An 18,420-nucleotide genomic window follows, 5' to 3' on the forward strand; every position below is an offset into this window, starting at 1 on the left:
GCGCGAGTGCGTTCTCGGGCCTCCCGTGGGAATTAGTCGAATCATCGCGTCATTACGCGTCTTCGAAGCTCACTTTTGTACGCTCGAGCAACCGAATGGTAAAGTAAGATTTTTTCAATCGAATATTCGCGCATGAAATAACAAGACCCTATTCATTCGTACGCGATTATCCGCGAAAATATCCGCGAGATGCGGAGCCAACGGTCTGTTTCCCGACGGCGCACTCGGCGATAAACGTAGCTGCGCCGCCTCTCGAATTGAATTGATATTACCCGCGACCGTACGAAACGAATAAAGCTTAGAATCGAATTAATGCTAAACGCGCTGTCAGAATACAGTCCGTCGAGTCCGAATGATAAACGCGTTAACGTGCACGCAAACGTAAACACAAATGACGGCTCTCTCGGGCGTCTCTTTTCCACGGGAAGCGGGACCGCAAATTCAAACGTTGACTCGCGTGAAACATCAGGGACAGATGGGAGCCTCGCGAAAAATATTCGGCGACTTGAAACGCAGTTGGCCCCGCGTTCACGCCGGTATCCTTTCCCCCGCGAAATGCGATTATCGCCAGCCATGGCGGTATAAAAAAAAAAAGGTCGTACGCGAATCCGGGCCGTAGTGCTTGCACTTTCCTCGCGAATGCGAGGCGGGGCGGAAAGCCGCGCGGGCGAGGAAACGCAAAGACCGCTCGCCGACCGAAACGGACGCGATCGTTTCTCGCGGCGCTTATCATCCCTCCGCTTTTCTCTCGGCGGATTTCCGAATGGCTCGTGGCAATCTACCTGGTGTACCCACGTCTCCCTTGGCGCCTTTTTCGCCCCGGTAACCCCGTTCGCCGGGCTCACCCTTCGGACCCGGCAGGCCGGGGGCACCCCTCGCCACGGTCACACCGCTCTCACCCTTGAAACCCTACAATGACACTGCAAGGTCAGATCCAACCAGGTCCTCCATGTACGCTGTCGATTTTGTTTGTTTGTTTGTTTGTTTTTTTTCTTTCGTTCTCTTTTACTTTGCTTCTACGACGCGAAGCGTCAATCTGTCTGCTTTCGCGTTAGACGGGATGGACAGGAGGAGGGGATGGCTTCTCGGATCTACGTCGATGTGATGTCGGTCGATCTTGGCACCCGGCCGTCATACTTTGGAGCCGGCTTGTGCGCTGATTCGCGCGCGACGCATCGTCGGACGCGAACGTCCCTTTGACTGATGGCACACTTGAGACACCAAGATCGGCCAGCTGCTTTGCACTACGGAACACACGTGATGATCCACACAAGTATCAGTGTTTACTCTGTGAGACGTAGACAACAACTACTAATACTCATGCGACTCACGATTAAGGACGACTCGTTAGTAGGCTCAAATTTAGTAGAAAATTGGGGACTACTGATGTCTCTCTCTCTCTCCCTCTCTTTCTCCTTCGTGCTTCCTGAGATGTACAATTTATAGAATTTCTTCTCACGACTACAGAGCTACAGAGCCAATCTGCTAACAAGAGAGGAGAATCCTTTCTGGTTCTTCCGTCGGAATGTAAAAAAGAATGTGCCATTAATTATCGACTCGTTAAGGATTGGTAATTTGGTATATTTTATGCGACGGTGAGAGCTTCCAATTTAAATCAAACATGTGTCATGTACTTTGAAACGTTATTTACCGATACCCGAGAGAATTACTTCATAATAATTTTCGATGTTTGCAGTAACTCTCGTGTTAACAAAATTTGTATCAATAAATAAAATAGAGTAGATAAATCAGATCGAATGAATTTTACCCGAGAAATTCAGTCCCCTTTCTCTCTCTCTCTCTCTCTCTCTCTCTCTCTCTCTCTATTAGATTTATTAATTGCAATTAAAATGTCCGTCGACCTGGAAAATGCTCTGCGCGGAAGAGGAAGAGAGGGGGAGGGCGCGAACGAAGGACAGGACATAGAGAAAAAAAGTATTACGGTATTAAAAAAAAAAATGGACACGAATTAATATCCGCGAGTGAACGAGCGTGACAGAGACGACATGGACGCGACAGAGTAAGCTACATACTTTTGACAGATCTTGAATACTTACGCGATAGGCCGCAGGCTTGCGATCGCCGGTCGATAGGGTTGCGAGAGCCTCAACAACAACAAGCCGGGGTAGTAGTGGTTATTAGTTATTAGTGAATCGAACCGACACACGGGGGAGAAGTAGTGGGGTGGTGTTACTCGCTACATAAACACAAATTAGTTACACAAGCTACGTACACTACACGCCGAGGATCACTACTGACTAACTGTACACACACGTCAAAAGCGATCGATATTGTTCCCGTCATCCCTAGAGGGACAGCGGCGAATATGAATAGAGATCTACAGGGTGGCTTGGATCAACCGAGAAATTGCCAAGCCGGAATTCCTCGACAGATCCGAGACTCGTTCCTTGGCGACAATCGGTCGAGGAGGGCCGTCATTCTTCGCGTTTTTTTAACCCCTTCCGTATTAACTCTCGTGCCAAGAATGTCCGAAATTGGATTCGCGTGAAGTCGATTTGAAATTTCTTTTCTCAGCGTAAAACGAATACCGCCGAACGAATAAATGAATAAAATGAAAATGAGCAACGTTTGTTTTTGTTGATATTCTCCCAGAGTTAACTCGCGGAAACGATACTTCCTCACCGGAAAAGGCTCCAATCGGCCGAGAGTCCGCCCCCAAGACGTTTTCCGGTAGACTTAGCGCACCCTGTATATAACGTCAGCTGTAGTTAAGTGTATACTTGGCCGCGGCTTTGCAATCGGGACGGACGCACGCACGCACGTACGGCATCCGGACAAGTCCGCCTCTCGTTAGAGACGCAAATCGAGCGGACGAGCAAAGTTGCGAGCGAGCTCCGCGGTCGAATGGCGAATTTTACAGTTCGCTGCGCCGGAGTAAGTATCGCCGGCTGACACGTGTATCCGCGAGAGTTTACGTCGCCGACCGAACGACGGAACCGCCGAAGTTGTACGGATAATTTTCAGCGCTCGCCGAACAGCACGATGAAACGACGCGACGGCGGTTCCGCATTGCAAGACCCGCGTGCATCTCTCGCGTTTAATTCTGTTTCCTGCAGACGTGCAGCGCCGCCGCAGCGGTGTCCCGGTCGCAAAATTATTCCGCGATGCCATAATCGCGAGCGGAGAGCGTCGGGAAGCGCGGCTGGCTTTAATCTCGCGGAAATGCGCGTTCCCGAGACGATCCCGCGAGGGGAACTTCAGCTTCGGGAAATGAGAGGGTATTTTTTCTCGTCTTACACGCGTCGAGGGAGTAAATTAAACGCGCAACAACGGACCCCGCATGCCGTGCGTTCGTTTGATTGCGCTTTCATTCAATTTATCCCGTGCACGTCTCCGCCAGAACAGATGCGAAATTCACGGAGATATTTACCTCTTATTCATTAGTTCGCATCCCCCTCCCCCCCCCGTCGTTTAGAACGCGCGTATGGTGAAAAGTCCAACCGTCGAAAACACCTCGATTTTAATCGCTTGTCGTCTCCCCGTTGTCGGCTCGATGTAAATACACGAAAATAAAACGCGCCGAAAAGCGTGGAATTTAATAACTCGCAAATGGAATAGAGAGTGCCCTTCTTTCGCAAACACATAAAATGATGTTTGGAAGAAACGTACATTTGTACATTTAATATCAAAATAGCTCCGTCGACAAATTAATATCGCGTTGATTTCTAACAAATTCCCAGAATTGTCGCTCTGTAAACGTGATGATTGATTGTAGAAACATAATTTGCTCTGTAAAGAATTTTCGCTATACCGACTCGTGGCCCATATTTTCAAAAGCTTCATCTGTGCGCAATAGTAAGGTGAATGTCCCAATTTAGTGACCGTGTCCCAATTTGCGACAATTACATCTGTTCTTTACACGTCGCATAATATAGCTTCCATATATATCCAAAAATATGTTTTTAGTTTAAATTTTACGCAACGCAGGTACACAGAATGCCTTTTTAACCGATAAGAAGACGAAGTAATGAGATGAATTAATGTGATCGAAAGTGATGATTGTCCCGATGTCGGGATATTACACGTTTGTCGCGCGTCACCGAGCCGCTCGGTCCTTCGAGGAATAAATCGATGTCAGCGCAGCTCTCGACGCGTCGAGAGGGTCGCGCGAGCGAGGCGACGCTCGACGTGCGCGCGTGTGCGACGGTCGCCGTTTGCATTAGCCGTAGCCGAGAGTTAACGATCGCTCGGCAGATCTACGAGTATACTTACGGTGGACCCGAAAGAGTACAGTCACGCCAAGCTCTTAGGCGCGGTTACGGGGTGTTAGGCGCGTAGGCGTGTAATTCGGCTGGAAGGAGAGCTTAAGCTCCGCCACCCTCTGCTTGCTTGCTTGTCAGCCCGGTTTCACAGCCTGCTTTTGCGAGCCCGATGGGTAGCGCGCGCTGCGTGCGCGAGTGTGGAGACGGATCTACGTGGACGCGCGAATCTCTCGACGTCCGCGCGCGCGGACGACGGGGTTGAGAAGAGGGGTAAAATCGAAAGAGTTTAGGGAGGGGTGAGAGGGGGGGGCCGAGGAGAAGCCTCGGATACCACAAAATCCGTACGTGTTATTTGCTGCCACCAACGTTTTCTTTCTTTCCTTTTATTTCTTTCGTTCTGCTTCGTCCGCCTATCTACTTTCGTTCCTCTGTCTGCCATTCTATCTCTTCCTTTTTCGTGTGTTTTTCTCTTGAATTTATTATTTTTATATTCTTTCCTGCTTCTTTTTTTTTCACGGGACCGAACGAGTCCCGACAGTCGCTCGAAGTTACGTATGCAAGTCCGAAGACGGACACATGCGCGCGAGGAAAGTTCCGTGAAAAATGTCCAAAAGGATAATATCGTATTTCTGTGACGTGTGTGTGTGTGAATCTCTCTCTCTCTCTCTCTCTTTCTCTATAAATAATAAGTAATCTGAGCGTAAAATATTCTCGGATCGTTATCCTCTTCTGTAATTTACCAATTATCGAGTTGACCTCATTCGGTTTTACCCCGCTTGATTTTACACTCCAGTGAGTGACTATTTAAAAGAAAAAAAAAAAATAAAAAAATAAAGAAAAAAAGAAAAAAAAAACGATCGCTTTTTCTCATTCGCCTCGTCTTCTCTGCTCGAGCAATACACGGCATAATGAAATTTAAACAGTTTAAAAATTCGACCGCCCCCAATAAGATACAAAAAATTCAGACCCACGATAAGTTGGTTGAATTACAAAGCTTGCCGACCACCCGAGAAAGAAGAAAGAGAGAAGGAGAAGAAGAGAGCCACCGGGATTCCGGCGGAAATTCCGGGGGCAATTTTCTCGCGCGTGAACGTTGATTTATCTTTCGCGCTAATATCATAAGAATGTAAACATTTCCGAAAAGTCGGATTACAAATCGTCTTAAAACGGGGAACTTTCCTCGGCCCGTTACCGTCCGAGAGTGACGATGCTGTTTACAGCTAGAGTTTACTCAAAGATGCAGGTGTGACGGCGTGATGTACGTGCCCATGCTCGCGTGACTGCGTGGAGAAGTGCCGTGCACGCGCGTGCTGCCTCTCGTCTTCGGCCGAGAGAGAGAGAGAGGAAGCGTTTTCGTCGTCGAGACCCGAGTCGCTCGTTTCCACGGGACCAGATCTCGGGATTACAAAATCAAATATTCCGTGGGAAAGCGCGAGACGGCGGCGACGCTCGAAAGTGGGGCGAAAGAAACCAAAGAGGACGGAACGAGATAAAGGGATAAAAAGAGCTCGGACATCTTCACGCGCGCGAAAGAGGAAGGGACCCCGTCAGCGGAGCCATTATTCTTCGAAATCACGGTGAGAATTATTTGATCTGTAAAAGTGGAAGGGTGACGATTGAAATATCGCGAGGGGATTCTCTCGACTGACTGGATGCCGAGGTGCTCTCGGAATTATAAGACTCGATTGTATGTATACAGGGTGGTCCTGCGTGGTAAAAAAATTCGGTGTTTAAAACGGTCCACTGAAATTTTGTGTTACCTTAACATGAGGAAGGTGTGAAAATGTGTTAATTTAACATTATGTTTGTATATTTTTTAACACAGTCCTCGTGTTAAAGTAATACAATAAGATTTCAGTGAACCGTTCTTACATGAAATCTTTTACCGTACAGCAGCACTATGTATGTCCTTAACATGACAGATTCTTCAGGTCATTCTAAAACGAAACTTCCGGGCTTCTGGGACACCCTGTACAGACGTTAACGTTACACGTTCGTTACCGGTGTCACACGTGTGTGACGCAACGATCTCTCATGAAAGACAATTTTTTTCCCATCTCCACATCGTTAAACAAGTCTATTTTACGAAATCGCATAAAATAAAAATACAAGGTGGTCCGCGTGAAGAGAGAAGTCAACTTACCGAAGAACAAAACATGGTAGCGAACGTGCTAAGATAAACAGAGTCACGCTTGGCCGATTAAAAACTGTCAAACGTTGAGCCGGGAATCTCATTCAATACACCGGGGCCATCGCTGGCAAACGCAGCGACCGACCACGTGGTCCATCGGTCAGCTGACCTAACGCGAGAATGGCGGCAAGGCCGTTTTCCGTGCCGCAACGCGCTCGGAACTTTTCACCCTCGCGTCACGGAATTCGGCAGATGGCAGAATCTACTCGGTCGAGATGTGCGTACAATCGTCGATACATCTTCGCTCACAACGAACTCGAGGCGAAACCCCGTCGGAAAGCTGAAACTTGCGCGAACGGCCCGGGAATCGCCGAACCCCCGAAATAAGAATCAACTGGTGAGACCGGATTATCGCGACGGAGGGAACAGGGATTGCCGGCGGATGCGAATCGAGCCGGAATCCCGTTGTGAAATCCATCGATCGGGAGATAACGCACGTGAAAAGTAAGTTCGTTCGACTGGTTTACCTCGCGTGCACGCGCGTTGCGGGGCGATCTCCACCGTTCCACGGCCGACGAAATTACTATCATGGAAAAACCAGCGGCCGTCGTGCCGTCGTTATGTATACCGAGCAAAAGCCAAAACCAGGTTGATCGATACACCGGCGAAATTGAGGGGTGATCAAACGAACGGAGCGCGATAAAACGCGAAATAATGTAAATGTTGAGCGCGCGGGCGATCCGTTCTTCCAATTAACTCGCGGGATTAAGGGCGACCGTAATCAGGAATATGAAATCAGGCAATCTAGGGCTGCGCACCCCGTCTCGCAGCCCTCTCTCTTTCTCTCACTCTCCACTTCGTGGCGCCTCTGAGAGGCCCCGAGAGGTTTACGTGCGTACAGCACCCCCTGGAGAGGCGTGTCGCGCGACACACACGGTGTAATAAGAAGAGTCTCGTCGCGTACGGATACGTACGGAGGAAAGCAACGATTACGTCATGCTGCGCGCATCCAAGAGACCCAGATAGAGCGACACTCGTCAAGAGCCATGCGGTTATCACGCCCATCGACGGTGAGTGTGCCCGAGTGTTTTTCCTACCATGCAAAGCATGCACACACAAGGCGGTATACAGGATAGACGGAGGACGCATGGAATATAATGGGTCACGGTGGTGGAAGGTGTGTGTGTGTGTGTGTGTGTGCTGGAGGAGCGCACACACGGAGAGATCGGATACGGGACTATCTCTCTCTCTTTTTTTTCCCTCCTTTCCTTTTTTAATCCCCTTCTGCTTGCTGCACATTCGGGTTCGATCGGCGGGAGAAGAGGCTGGGATCGGTCGGACGGGGGGTGTACGGATGATCGGAGCGGGGCGGGGCAGGGGGTGAATGGTCGTACGGTTGCTCCGGTCGATGGTCGGCGGTCGGAGGACCTCGCTGAAGCTTACCCTCTTCCCTGGCTTTCCCCGAGCGCCCTTCTCGCCGGTCAGGCCGGGCGGTCCCGTCGGGCCCAGTTCTCCCTTCTCGCCCTGGGGCCCTGCGTGCCGGTATAACTTGCATAAGATGAGAAGACACGAGGTGGCCGCACGCTGCTGCCTCGCTCGTACGTACGTTCGTGCGTCCGCGGCGGAAGACGCGCACGCGAACGAGTCGCGCCCGGGGTTTCCGGGATCGCCGTTTTCGATGGTCCTGCTTAAGCGAGCGTGCTAAGTGGCCGACGTGATCGCGTGATCGCTCCTCGCGGAAGCGTTTCGCATCGGTACTCGGATTCATGCGTCTATGTGCGCCGAGGCAGCAGCCGGAGGCGAGCTCCTCTCGAGCGAGCGCGTCGTCGGGAGCAACTTGACGAGGCGCGAGTCCGGCCGGAGCGTTGAGAGATGTAATTTCGACGTCAGGTGTAAGCAGTTCGCGGCCGACGCGTCACGTCAAACGTGAAATGATATCGATCGCAATTAAACGGCTGCGAATTCATCCGCGCACTTCGGCCGCCGTCGTGCGCGCCGACCGCCCGGTGGGTAGATAGATAGATAGATAGATAGATCATTCTCGGCGATGTGTAGTCGCCGATCGCGTGTTTTCTGCTGATCAATTTCTGATTTGTCTCGTCCCCCCCCCCCCCCCCCCCCCCACACNCTGACAACTAATAAAGCGACGTATCTCGCGCGAACGGGAACGATCAATGTTGCTCTATCGCGCCCGATGCGTCGTCCTATATCCGCATAATATCTCCTTTCCCTCGCCGTCCAATAACGGAATGACATTCGCGTCGTAACTATCCCGGAATATTGATATAATTTCGTGACGGCGCAAGTTTCCGCGATCTGACGAGCGGATTTAATATTTACTTATCTCTCTCTCTCTCTCTCTCTCTGTGCTCCTACTTTGCGAGGTCGATATATACGTACTTCGAGACTTATTTGAGATACGTCGCGCGCTCTCCTAAGTCAAATCAGTGAGGATACTATTGATTAGACTGGTAAAACAGTATAGTAATCAGTGAATATTCGCTGATTTTTTAATGGAAACATTCTCACTCAGCTCTTTTGTCTTACATTTGACCAATTTCGGCCAGTGAAAGATTCACTGCAAGTCTTAAATCGCTCTTAAGCGTCCCATGGCAGAAATATACAGGATTTTCAGAAATTAGACCGATAAGCTTCGAGTGTTTATAAAGGATGCAAAAACAAGTAATGTTTGCCACCAAAACCAATTTATATTTAAATTCCCCGTAAATAAGATGCATATTGGTTAGTTCGTCAAAAGAAAAAAAATGTCCACTTTGAGAACGAATTCCGGATAAACAATAAAGAAACGCCGTGATATTGAGCTCACAAGTCAATAACAAACAATATTAATTCTACTTGTTTGGAAATCTCCAACAATCTTCGGTTTGATAAAGCAATTTTTATTGTTTTTATTAAGAGATAACACACAACAAAAATCTAGGAAGCTAGAGACCTCGGGTTCCCGTCAGAGTGAGCGTGTTTTTAATGATAGGTTAAATCAATGAAATATAATTGAAAATATTAAAATCACTGATAACACCTTACGGATGATTAAGGTAATAAAAAAGAAGTAATAACCCATATAGGAATCGTGTACATTCGGCCAATATTGAAAACTGGCGAGGTACCAAATTCAGTAAAAATACTAAAATATAGATTTCACGTTACGATAGCAATGCTTTAAATAGGAAAGCGGGAGATGTCACTAACATGGAGCTTGAATAGTTCAGTGGTAAAAGTGGTCGCTTGGCAAGCGGAAGATCCCGACTTTGATACTATCCGAGTCTACTATTTTGCTCCGACGTTTTTCGCTTCATACGATATTCAAAGTGGACATCTGCACGTACAAACAAGCATTCGGCCATAATCCGGAATCTTCCTTCCATAATATGATTGTAGTATTAACAATTGTACAGAAAGAAACAATAATAAAAAAAGTAATAACAAAAAATAGTAATAATAATAATTACTAGGAATCTATTGTCTTAGTATTGGGACTCGATAACGTTAATTTAAGTCAAAAGTTATTTTCTAATGAGATAAAATGTTTCTTCAGGATTTTCGAATGCTGAAAACTGTGCCGCAAGCAAAATTTCATCAGCACGGTCAAGTTTCCCAAATAATTGAGAGAATGCGCAAAATGGTTTTTCTTTGTGATATTTGACATTTTTCTGTGAAAATGTTAACGTTGTCTTGAAATTCTGATCGAAAGTCATGAAAGCATTGTCCATTCATCTGACGTGCTTGTGAAATTTGACTTGCGGGGGGTCATTTTTAGCATTCAAAAATCTATTAAAAACACGCCTGATTCGGAAAAAATATTTTTGTTATAAACTAATGTAACTTTTGCAATACCGGAAATCGATGCAGTTAAAGTATTGTCTTTCAATCTTTAGCCCATTGCTATCATTCCGGTATTCCATAAATATCAAATCGATATTGGCATCCAATACTGTTCGCTAAAAATCGGTATTGAGTTTTTGGTACCTCGTCAACAATTATTTCTTATTCGGGAAATTACATCTTTTTTCACTGTTTCTGCAGTCAGATTTCCCCGATGGAAACGCTGCTATCGACAGATCGTTTCAGCGAGATTTTCCTGTCTTACAGTTCTACACTTAGAATCATGACCTCCAGAGGCTATTGATTACTTTTCAGTGATGATACACTGATCGCACTTTAGAGAGCGCGCACGATTGTTAACATTTCACCAGGTCGCTCTTTCACTGTTTTTTCACCGTTACAGTAAAAAAAAGACACGTAACACGACGGGACGGGAAGTTTCGTACGACGAGACGGGAATTTTGGAGACACATAAGTGAATAACGCGCGCCGGCAGAGTAAATACGCTGTGCAACGTGCGTCGCTAATTCTGAAATACCGTTGTGTAGTATCGACAGTAGCGTTTCCGCCGTCTGCGCCGTTGCAGTTCGTTCCGTGAAATTGCGAGACGGATTTGAATGTGGGCAAATTAATTCTATCAGGTGCGCATATATAATGCTCGCGAGTCGGCGTTACCGTCCTTAGTTCCGCTGTCGTCGCACTACGGTATAAAGACGGATTAGCGTTCACGTAATTTCGTTCTACCGAATGCGGACGCGCGCAATACTACTCGCTGCGACGCTCTCGGCGACATGTTCGAAGACACTCGTCCTTGTCTTCGATATATGAGATATCGAGAGGACGTTATCTTATTAATGGCGAATTATTTTCTCGCGCGGGAAGAGACGGATCGATCCGAAGCTGCTCGTTCCGTTCGTTTCTTTTTGTGCTTCATTGATTTTGGCCAATGAAGTATTCACTGCAAATCGCTATTACACGCGTTCTTTACTAGAAATATATATTTCTTGTAAAAACAAAATTTATACGTTTATATTTTTTACATTAATTTAAATTTATTTTTGTGAAGAAATGAAAAATATACAAGTGTTTTTTTGCTCGTGAATCAATTAAACACGACTGAAAATATGTCAAGTAAAATCATTGACAACACCTTAAGAATAATTAATTAAAATAATAATAAGGAATAAATTAAATAATGCAAAATATAATAATAAATAAATAATAAATAAATGATAACGAAAAAGAAGTAATAAATAATATTCCATTTCGCTGCTTCTGCAGTCAGATTTCAGTTCAGATGCAAACAATCGCTGCTATTAACCGACCTTTTCAGGGAAATTTTAGTGATTTGCAGTGCTACACTCATAACTATGACTATCGGTGACTATTGACTGCTGCTAATAATACACTGTTCGCACTTCAGAAAGTAAACTCCGGACAACACACGCGCGATTTTATTCCGAGCGAAGTTTTCAAATATGAAATCCCCGTGGACGAATATTAATTACCGCGCCGATTTCGAAACTGTCGAAGGATTCATTTCGCGATTCATTTTCCCCGCGGCGTATTTCCCCGTATTTTCCGTATTCTCCTTGTTGCACCGCTGACAAATCTCGCACGAGGATTATAATCGCGAAGTTCCACCGGCGGATCAATCATGTCGCGAGAGGTAACTAATACCTCGCGACGCTTTTCCCAATATCCGGCACGTCACGGTCAACGGCGCGCGCGCACTGTAAACGCCGTCGTTTACGAGTATAGCGAGAGATCGGATTCTGAATACGTCCGCGATCGTAAATCATTTTTTTCCGCCGCGGCACGAACGCTTTGACGAACGGCCAAGAGTCGTGAGATATTGGCGCGACGAGCCGAGGAATTTTTCAGCCGCGCAGCGCCAGCCAACGCGATTCCGCGCGTGTTCCTCCCAGCTGGCGCCGAGTACGAGAGCACGTTTCCAGATTATGCATTTACCGCTTTTTGCCCCGCGGTGTTCTGCAACTTTAAGCGTGGTTGAATTCTTTATACACACCGAGGTTTCCCGGGATTGTCGCGCCGACGACTCCCCCGGATTCTCCCGGCATCTCTCCCTCGGAAGCGATTTTTCCGAGGTGAATATTTGACGATGGCTTCTCAGCATTGATCGCGGCCTCCCGATGTTTGACGTTAAATATCTCGCTAAATGATACGTCGGCCGAAAGGCCCCGGTCCGAGTTTCACCCGAGAGATCAAACATCCTTAGAAGTTGATTTATCGAAACTCACTCCCTCGCCTCCTCTCTCTCTCTCTCTCTCCTTCTCACCTTTGAACCTTCGCACAATGTCGGAATTATCGATTCCACGACCTTGCGAAAGAATTCCTGCAGTTCTTCGTTGTTTCGAGCGGGATATGAGACCCTTGCGGAAGGCGAATATACACGAGAGAGAGAGAGAGGGAGAGAGAGAAACAGTTCCGAGGCGATACAATGTAGCGATGCTTCGGCACGTTTGCGCATTTGCGGATATCACGTACTCTCCCACGACGAGGGAGCCGTTTCTGCGCAAATCCCGATTCCTCCGATATTTCCCCGCGATTCGCCCTTTTTGCGCGACGTTTCCCGCGACGTTTCGCGCGCGCGACCGGGTGTGCCGCCGGCGCGATTAAAGGTTACACCTACACACCTTGCCTCCGACGTGTTTCGCAACGCATCCCGACATACCCGAGAGGGGAATTTCTTTTCTTCAGTTATTCTCAAGAGAGATACATTTTCCTACACCGGAGATGCGAGACGCGTTGCGAGGCCCAGCCGAGAGAGAAAGAGAGAGGAAGTGTTGCAACCTTTAATCACCCGGCGATACAAAGCACGAAAGCTACGTGTATCTCGTAGCCGAGGCCCCCCGTTAAGAAGTACCCGGGAGAAAAAGAAATCCGGACGCACAACGTTAATCGAGTATACTCGACTCGCCTGAAGACTCAACGTCCGATCGGAGCGCGCGGGAGGAATGACGCGGGCGAAAAAAGGAGGATCGCGAATGCCAAAGTAAGATCCGCTCACAGCCGCATACATTACACGATAAGGCACTCTCCACGTGTACGCCCACCGTCCGTCCGTCCGTCCGTTCGTACGATCGCGGCCTCTCACCGCGTTCGATGCTCGAGGAACTGCACGATCACTCAGAGTCAAGATTTCCTCGTCAAACGTTTCCGCATTTTCTTCGCTCGCGGTCACGCCGCGCGAGATAATCGATTCACGGACGAATGCTATCGCGTTCCGATTCGCGAGCGCACGACTGAGTTAATCCACCCGCGGATCGCGATGTTAATTATTTCCCAATGCCGTTCCAATGGCGCGCCGCCGTTCGTCTCGGAACCGCGCGATGGAAAATCGCACGGCTGATTCGATCGTAGCGAATTGCGAAACACGCACGGCGTCGATTCCACGACGAAACGCACGTCGCATCGGAAAGTAAAGATGTACGCTCCGCCTTGAGAGAATGAACCACGCGACGCGCGTAAAGGTCGAGTCTCACTGTTCGTGCAGGCCGGCATGGGAGCGGTTCAGCTGTCAGAAATAGCGAGGAAAGTGAGTTTCATTCCTGAGTATGTAAGGAAATAATAAGTCACCTTTAAAAGAAGTGGGAACAAAGTGTCCTTTCCGAATGATTCGTACGTTGATAATTGTCAAAAGTATCGACCTTAGTGGGTAAGGCCTCATATAATGTAGAGCAAAATTGGAATTTTAAGGAACGAAGAAAAAGTTACACGATACGTGAAACCTAAACTTCACTTTAAACTCATATCACTCTTACTTAATATCTTGTTCTGGGTTGCGGGGGTAAGCAAGAATTATGAATGGATAAACGCGGACAAATGGTGGATAATCGATTTCACTACGTAAATAGGAAGGAAACACAGCTGTGCTCATGCCAGCCATTCATTGTCTGTTTTCTGACAAATCTGATAAAAACAGGTTAAAAATAAAACCACAGTTTTTCACTTTATGAATATTGTGTCGTTGGAGTTACCGTTACCTTTCCACTTTTTCTTTAAATTTTTTGTCTTTAAAGGGGCTAGTTTGTTAGTTGATGAATATGATTTTTTGTGATAGTTTTTTTTTTAAGGGTTCAAATCGAGTAAGAAAGAAGTAAGACAAATGAGTTAGTTTCTTAAAAGAAGGGAGAAAAAGTGAGGTTTTCTAAATAAGTGAAGAAAAGTGAGACAAGTGAGCCCCTCTCATGCCTGTGTAGACGATAGCAAACGAGAGTCCGTCAATCCTGCGTAAAACATCCTTCAGTAGTTTTGTCTGGATCTACGATAAGTGTAATAAGCCTTCTCAGCCTTTTGCTCTGAGCAATAAAACGTAACGTGATTTCTGACGAAAGGCGTTTCCCGCGCCGCCAAAGTCGTAATAAATCTCAAGAATCGCAACGTCTGATAGCGCTGGAAACGCTCCCAGCTAGAAATTACGTTACTCTTTAAATTTCTCGGAGCGGGATTTCGTTCGAAAAACAGAAAGACAGCCGATTCCCTCGGATTCGAGTGATTTTTCATTTGTACAGAGTGAATTCTCCACGCGGAATCGTCGAGTAAATATTTTCACTCGAAACTGCGAAGAATGAATCTGACATACCCCACTATCAATAGGAACGAATTCGCTCTAATCGATTGAAACGTTCACTCGTATGGAGTCAGAATCCACTGTAAGCTTCGGTGAAACATTCGCGATCTCGAATGCCGGTATTTTCACTATCGCTCTGAGTGAAAATACTGCCACTTTTCGCTTGTTTCGAAGCGCGAGATTCCACTCCGAGAAATTCAGAGAGTACAATTTAGTGCTCAGAGCGAAAAAGTTAAAGGTTTACCACACCTACTGTTGATCCAGCCTCAAGGTTACGGCTATTGTGAATGCTCTATTACGAAAGCATCGCAGAGTTAGATAGTGAGAATCAACCTTAAAACGGAGATCCGGCGAAATCGCGTCGTGAATCGCGCAATTCAACGACAATTGCTCGGCTCCTTACGGATTTTCCCGTGCGACGTCGGCTGATTATAAATATTCGACTCGAGTGAAATGTTGACGCGCGTTGACAAATAACTCGCATGAAATATTCATAAAGTGTGTTACCGTGTCGCCGCTTTCGCATTCCCCGCGAGGATGCAATTGGCGTGTAACGTTTAATCATTTATCTCGTATGCAGATTATCTCGTTTGTATGCTTACCAGGTGGTCCAGGTGGACCAGGCGGACCTTCGAATACACCACTCGGGAACTGCTCGCCCTTCAAGGTCGTCGTGAAGCCCCGATCGCCCTTCTCACCCTTGTCACCCTATCGAGAAGAAACACTCGATCACTCGTATGTATTTACCACTCAGGTATTTCCACCAGTGCCTCGTTAATCCTCGTTCTCTCTTCGAGCGAATACGCGCTTTGCGAGCATCGCAATACCTAACGATTTGTCTTCCGAAAATAAAACACGCCTCCCTCCTTTCGGCAAGGACCGATTCATGACGCGAATGACGAATTGACTGACGGTGATTTCGAGCGAGCGAAGATCGCGCCCGGGCGTTGTGCATCGTCGCGGTATCAACAAACAGCGGTAATTAATACGCGGGGACGCGCTGCAAATGTAATTAATTATAGTTAGATTGAATTAACAATGCACCGAACATAATTAATACTCTATTGTTCTGTAATCACTCTCTGTCGTGTTACGCTATTAATTAACGGTTACGTAACCTTTCGAGGGGGGCGATTATTAAGTTGGCACGATAACGTCGAACACTTACGTAACGCGACTCTCAGACGAGAAACGGTCCTTTTCCGTGGAAAATCGAACATTCGCGAGCATGATCGCGACCTTCGCGCTACGTTCCACCGAACGATTTATCGGAAAACTCACGATTAAGCGGGATCGAGGAGGTTTGTTGAAATTTGCGGGAAATCCAAAATCCCTGCGGGATTAGCCGGATTTGTTGCAAACCGCGCACTTGAAAACGTGTGCATGCACGAGAGCGCGCGGGTTCGCAATCATTACATAATTCCGCGTAACATGGTTTCCTCTTGTGATATACCGTAATATTAAATCACTCCCTGTGGAATTTGAGCGCGCGCCATCGAACGTTTGATATCTCGAAATACAAGCAGACAAGCAACAATAATACGTGAAAACGCGCCTCATAATCCCGACCGTGTAAATAAAGTCATGCGTAACTTCCGCGTTATCGATCGGACACTCTGACAAAACGATTGATCCTCCGCGTCGAGGAATAACGTATTTCCGCAATTTTTACGTGTTACCTCGCACAAGTACGACATACTTTGGAGAAAAAATATACCTGCAGCGTGTCCAGATCTCACGATTTTAATTTTATCGAGAATCTCTCTGAACAATTCGGTGATTATATTTTTTCTCATCGAAAATCTCGAGGGAACTGATTATTCATAGTGATATTTCAATTTTTAGTATAACAAATCTTCGTAATCGAGTCCTAAAGTAAAATTTTATTTTGTATTTTACTCTTGAAATCAAGCAAAGTCCTCTTGAAATCAATCAAAGAAAATCACTTCGTCGTCTGTTTGGTCGTGTGAAGTTCAGTTCACGAAAAGCTCCGCTTTTCCGAACGCTTGTATCTCGGGAACCATTGATGTCTAGACGTTTTCGATGAGGAAAAATGAACACTCCAAATTGCTCGGCAAACCTCTCGGTAAAATTAAAGTCGTGACATGTGAAGCACCCTGTATACGTTATATGTTGTACGTAACTCTGTTGAGTTGATACGAAAGTTCGTTCTGTTGTTTAATCAAAATGTACATATAACATTTTATTTGATTTAAAATACAATAAATCAATTAAACATGCGCCATTGTGCTCGATTACTCGTCATCTCTCCAATAACTGCATGATTCCGTGCTCGTAGAAATTTTAGGGTTTCGAGCGCGGAATTTCGCGGAGAAAATTGCTAGATTCAGATAAATTATTATTTCAATATTCCTCAGCAAATTTTTACTCAGATCAAAATAATATTTTCTTCATCTAAGTAAAATATTTACTAAGTAAATTGTCCGTAAACTTGTCCAAGTGAAAAATTTACATCAGTAAAAAGTTGCTAATAAAGAATATTGGAGTAATCGTTTACTTGAACCTAGCACCTTTTCCTCTGCGTCTTTCGAAAGCTGACCGAAAGACGAAACCGGAACTTTTGTACGAACCCAACATATAAATGTACATGTTACATGTAAATACATAAATATTATTTTTTGTGACGCGTCTGTCAAACTCTGAAGAGGACGACCACCTGAGAGGGGGTCGAGGAAAGCTTCGACTCTTCGGATCGAAGAAGACGAGCCGCAACTCGACACCCCGGCCGTGGCTCGAAGACGACGACGCGCCGCGAAACCGGATACGTGCGCGGTCGCGCGAATTAATCACTTTCACTCACCCTCGGACCCGGAAGTCCTGGCGTTCCCGGCGGGCCGACGGGTCCGTTCGGCCCGGGTGCGCCCTTCTCCCCCGGCGCGCCGACTTCACCTGGAATCCCTTGTCTGCCTTCGTGCCCGGGGAGACCCTCGGCTCCTGGCGGGCCGGGTGGTCCCGGTGGTCCGGGTTCTCCCGGTTCTCCCTATTACGTCCCAAGAGCGTTACGTCGTTACGGCTTTTCTCTCCGGCGAGAGCCCTCGACACAAGAGTGTCTCTCGGTACTCGTCGGTTTGTGCCACGGACTGACGGGATCGACAGGGAAGAAAGAGAGAGAGAGAGAGAGAGAGAGAAAGAAAGAGAGAGAGAGAGAGAAAAAGAGGCGGAGGGCAAGGCAGAAGAACCGTACACGTGGTACGGTCTCGGGTGAGCGTGTGAGGGCGGAACAGCAGCAAAAAGAAGTAAGATAGGAGCGTGAGAACGAAAGATAGATAGATCTAGACAGAAAAAAAAAGAGAAAGAGATAGGCAGACAAAGTTAGGTAAAGAGAGAGAGCCAAGAAGGGTCTGTGGACTGGCGGACGCGGGGAGAAGGAAAACCCGCGAGAAAAGAGTGCATGGAAACAAGAGAGATTTCTCGGCGTGCGCGAGCGTATTTGGGAGAAGGGGGTGGGGGGGAGGGGTGGTTGCTTAGCGCGAATTTATGGCGTCACGATGAGGGGACGTAACAACCGCGAGCGTTTCCGTTATCGTTATCATTAGACGGAAGCTGCAATGGCGGCCATGCGACCAGAGGCCCGACGAAAAGTTACACTCGACTTCCCCCCCCCCCCC

At 47.0% G+C, this 18,420-nt stretch overlaps 1 protein-coding gene across 12 annotated transcripts in view; it reads right to left on the minus strand.

The window, feature by feature from the left end:
- LOC106744207 (collagen alpha chain CG42342) overlaps positions 1-18,420 on the minus strand; it is a 178,373-nt gene that overhangs the window by 23,304 nt on the left and 136,649 nt on the right. For 11 of the 12 annotated variants that reach the window (XM_014618754.1, XM_014618759.1, XM_014618756.1 and 8 more), the window contains 4 exons: positions 17,613-17,792; positions 15,394-15,499; positions 7,798-7,886; positions 783-909 (listed from right to left, as the gene is read on the minus strand). In XM_014618754.1, the coding sequence (XP_014474240.1) occupies positions 783-909; positions 7,798-7,886; positions 15,394-15,499; positions 17,613-17,792 (502 nt within the window). The remainder of the gene's footprint in view (positions 1-782; positions 910-7,797; positions 7,887-15,393; positions 15,500-17,612; positions 17,793-18,420) is intronic. The other variant, XM_014618761.1, reaches the window with a different exon arrangement.

Source organism: Dinoponera quadriceps, unplaced genomic scaffold (assembly GCF_001313825.1).
Source record: "Dinoponera quadriceps isolate SergipeBrazil2010 unplaced genomic scaffold, ASM131382v1 scaffold707, whole genome shotgun sequence".
NCBI classification, from domain to species: domain Eukaryota; kingdom Metazoa; phylum Arthropoda; class Insecta; order Hymenoptera; family Formicidae; genus Dinoponera; species Dinoponera quadriceps.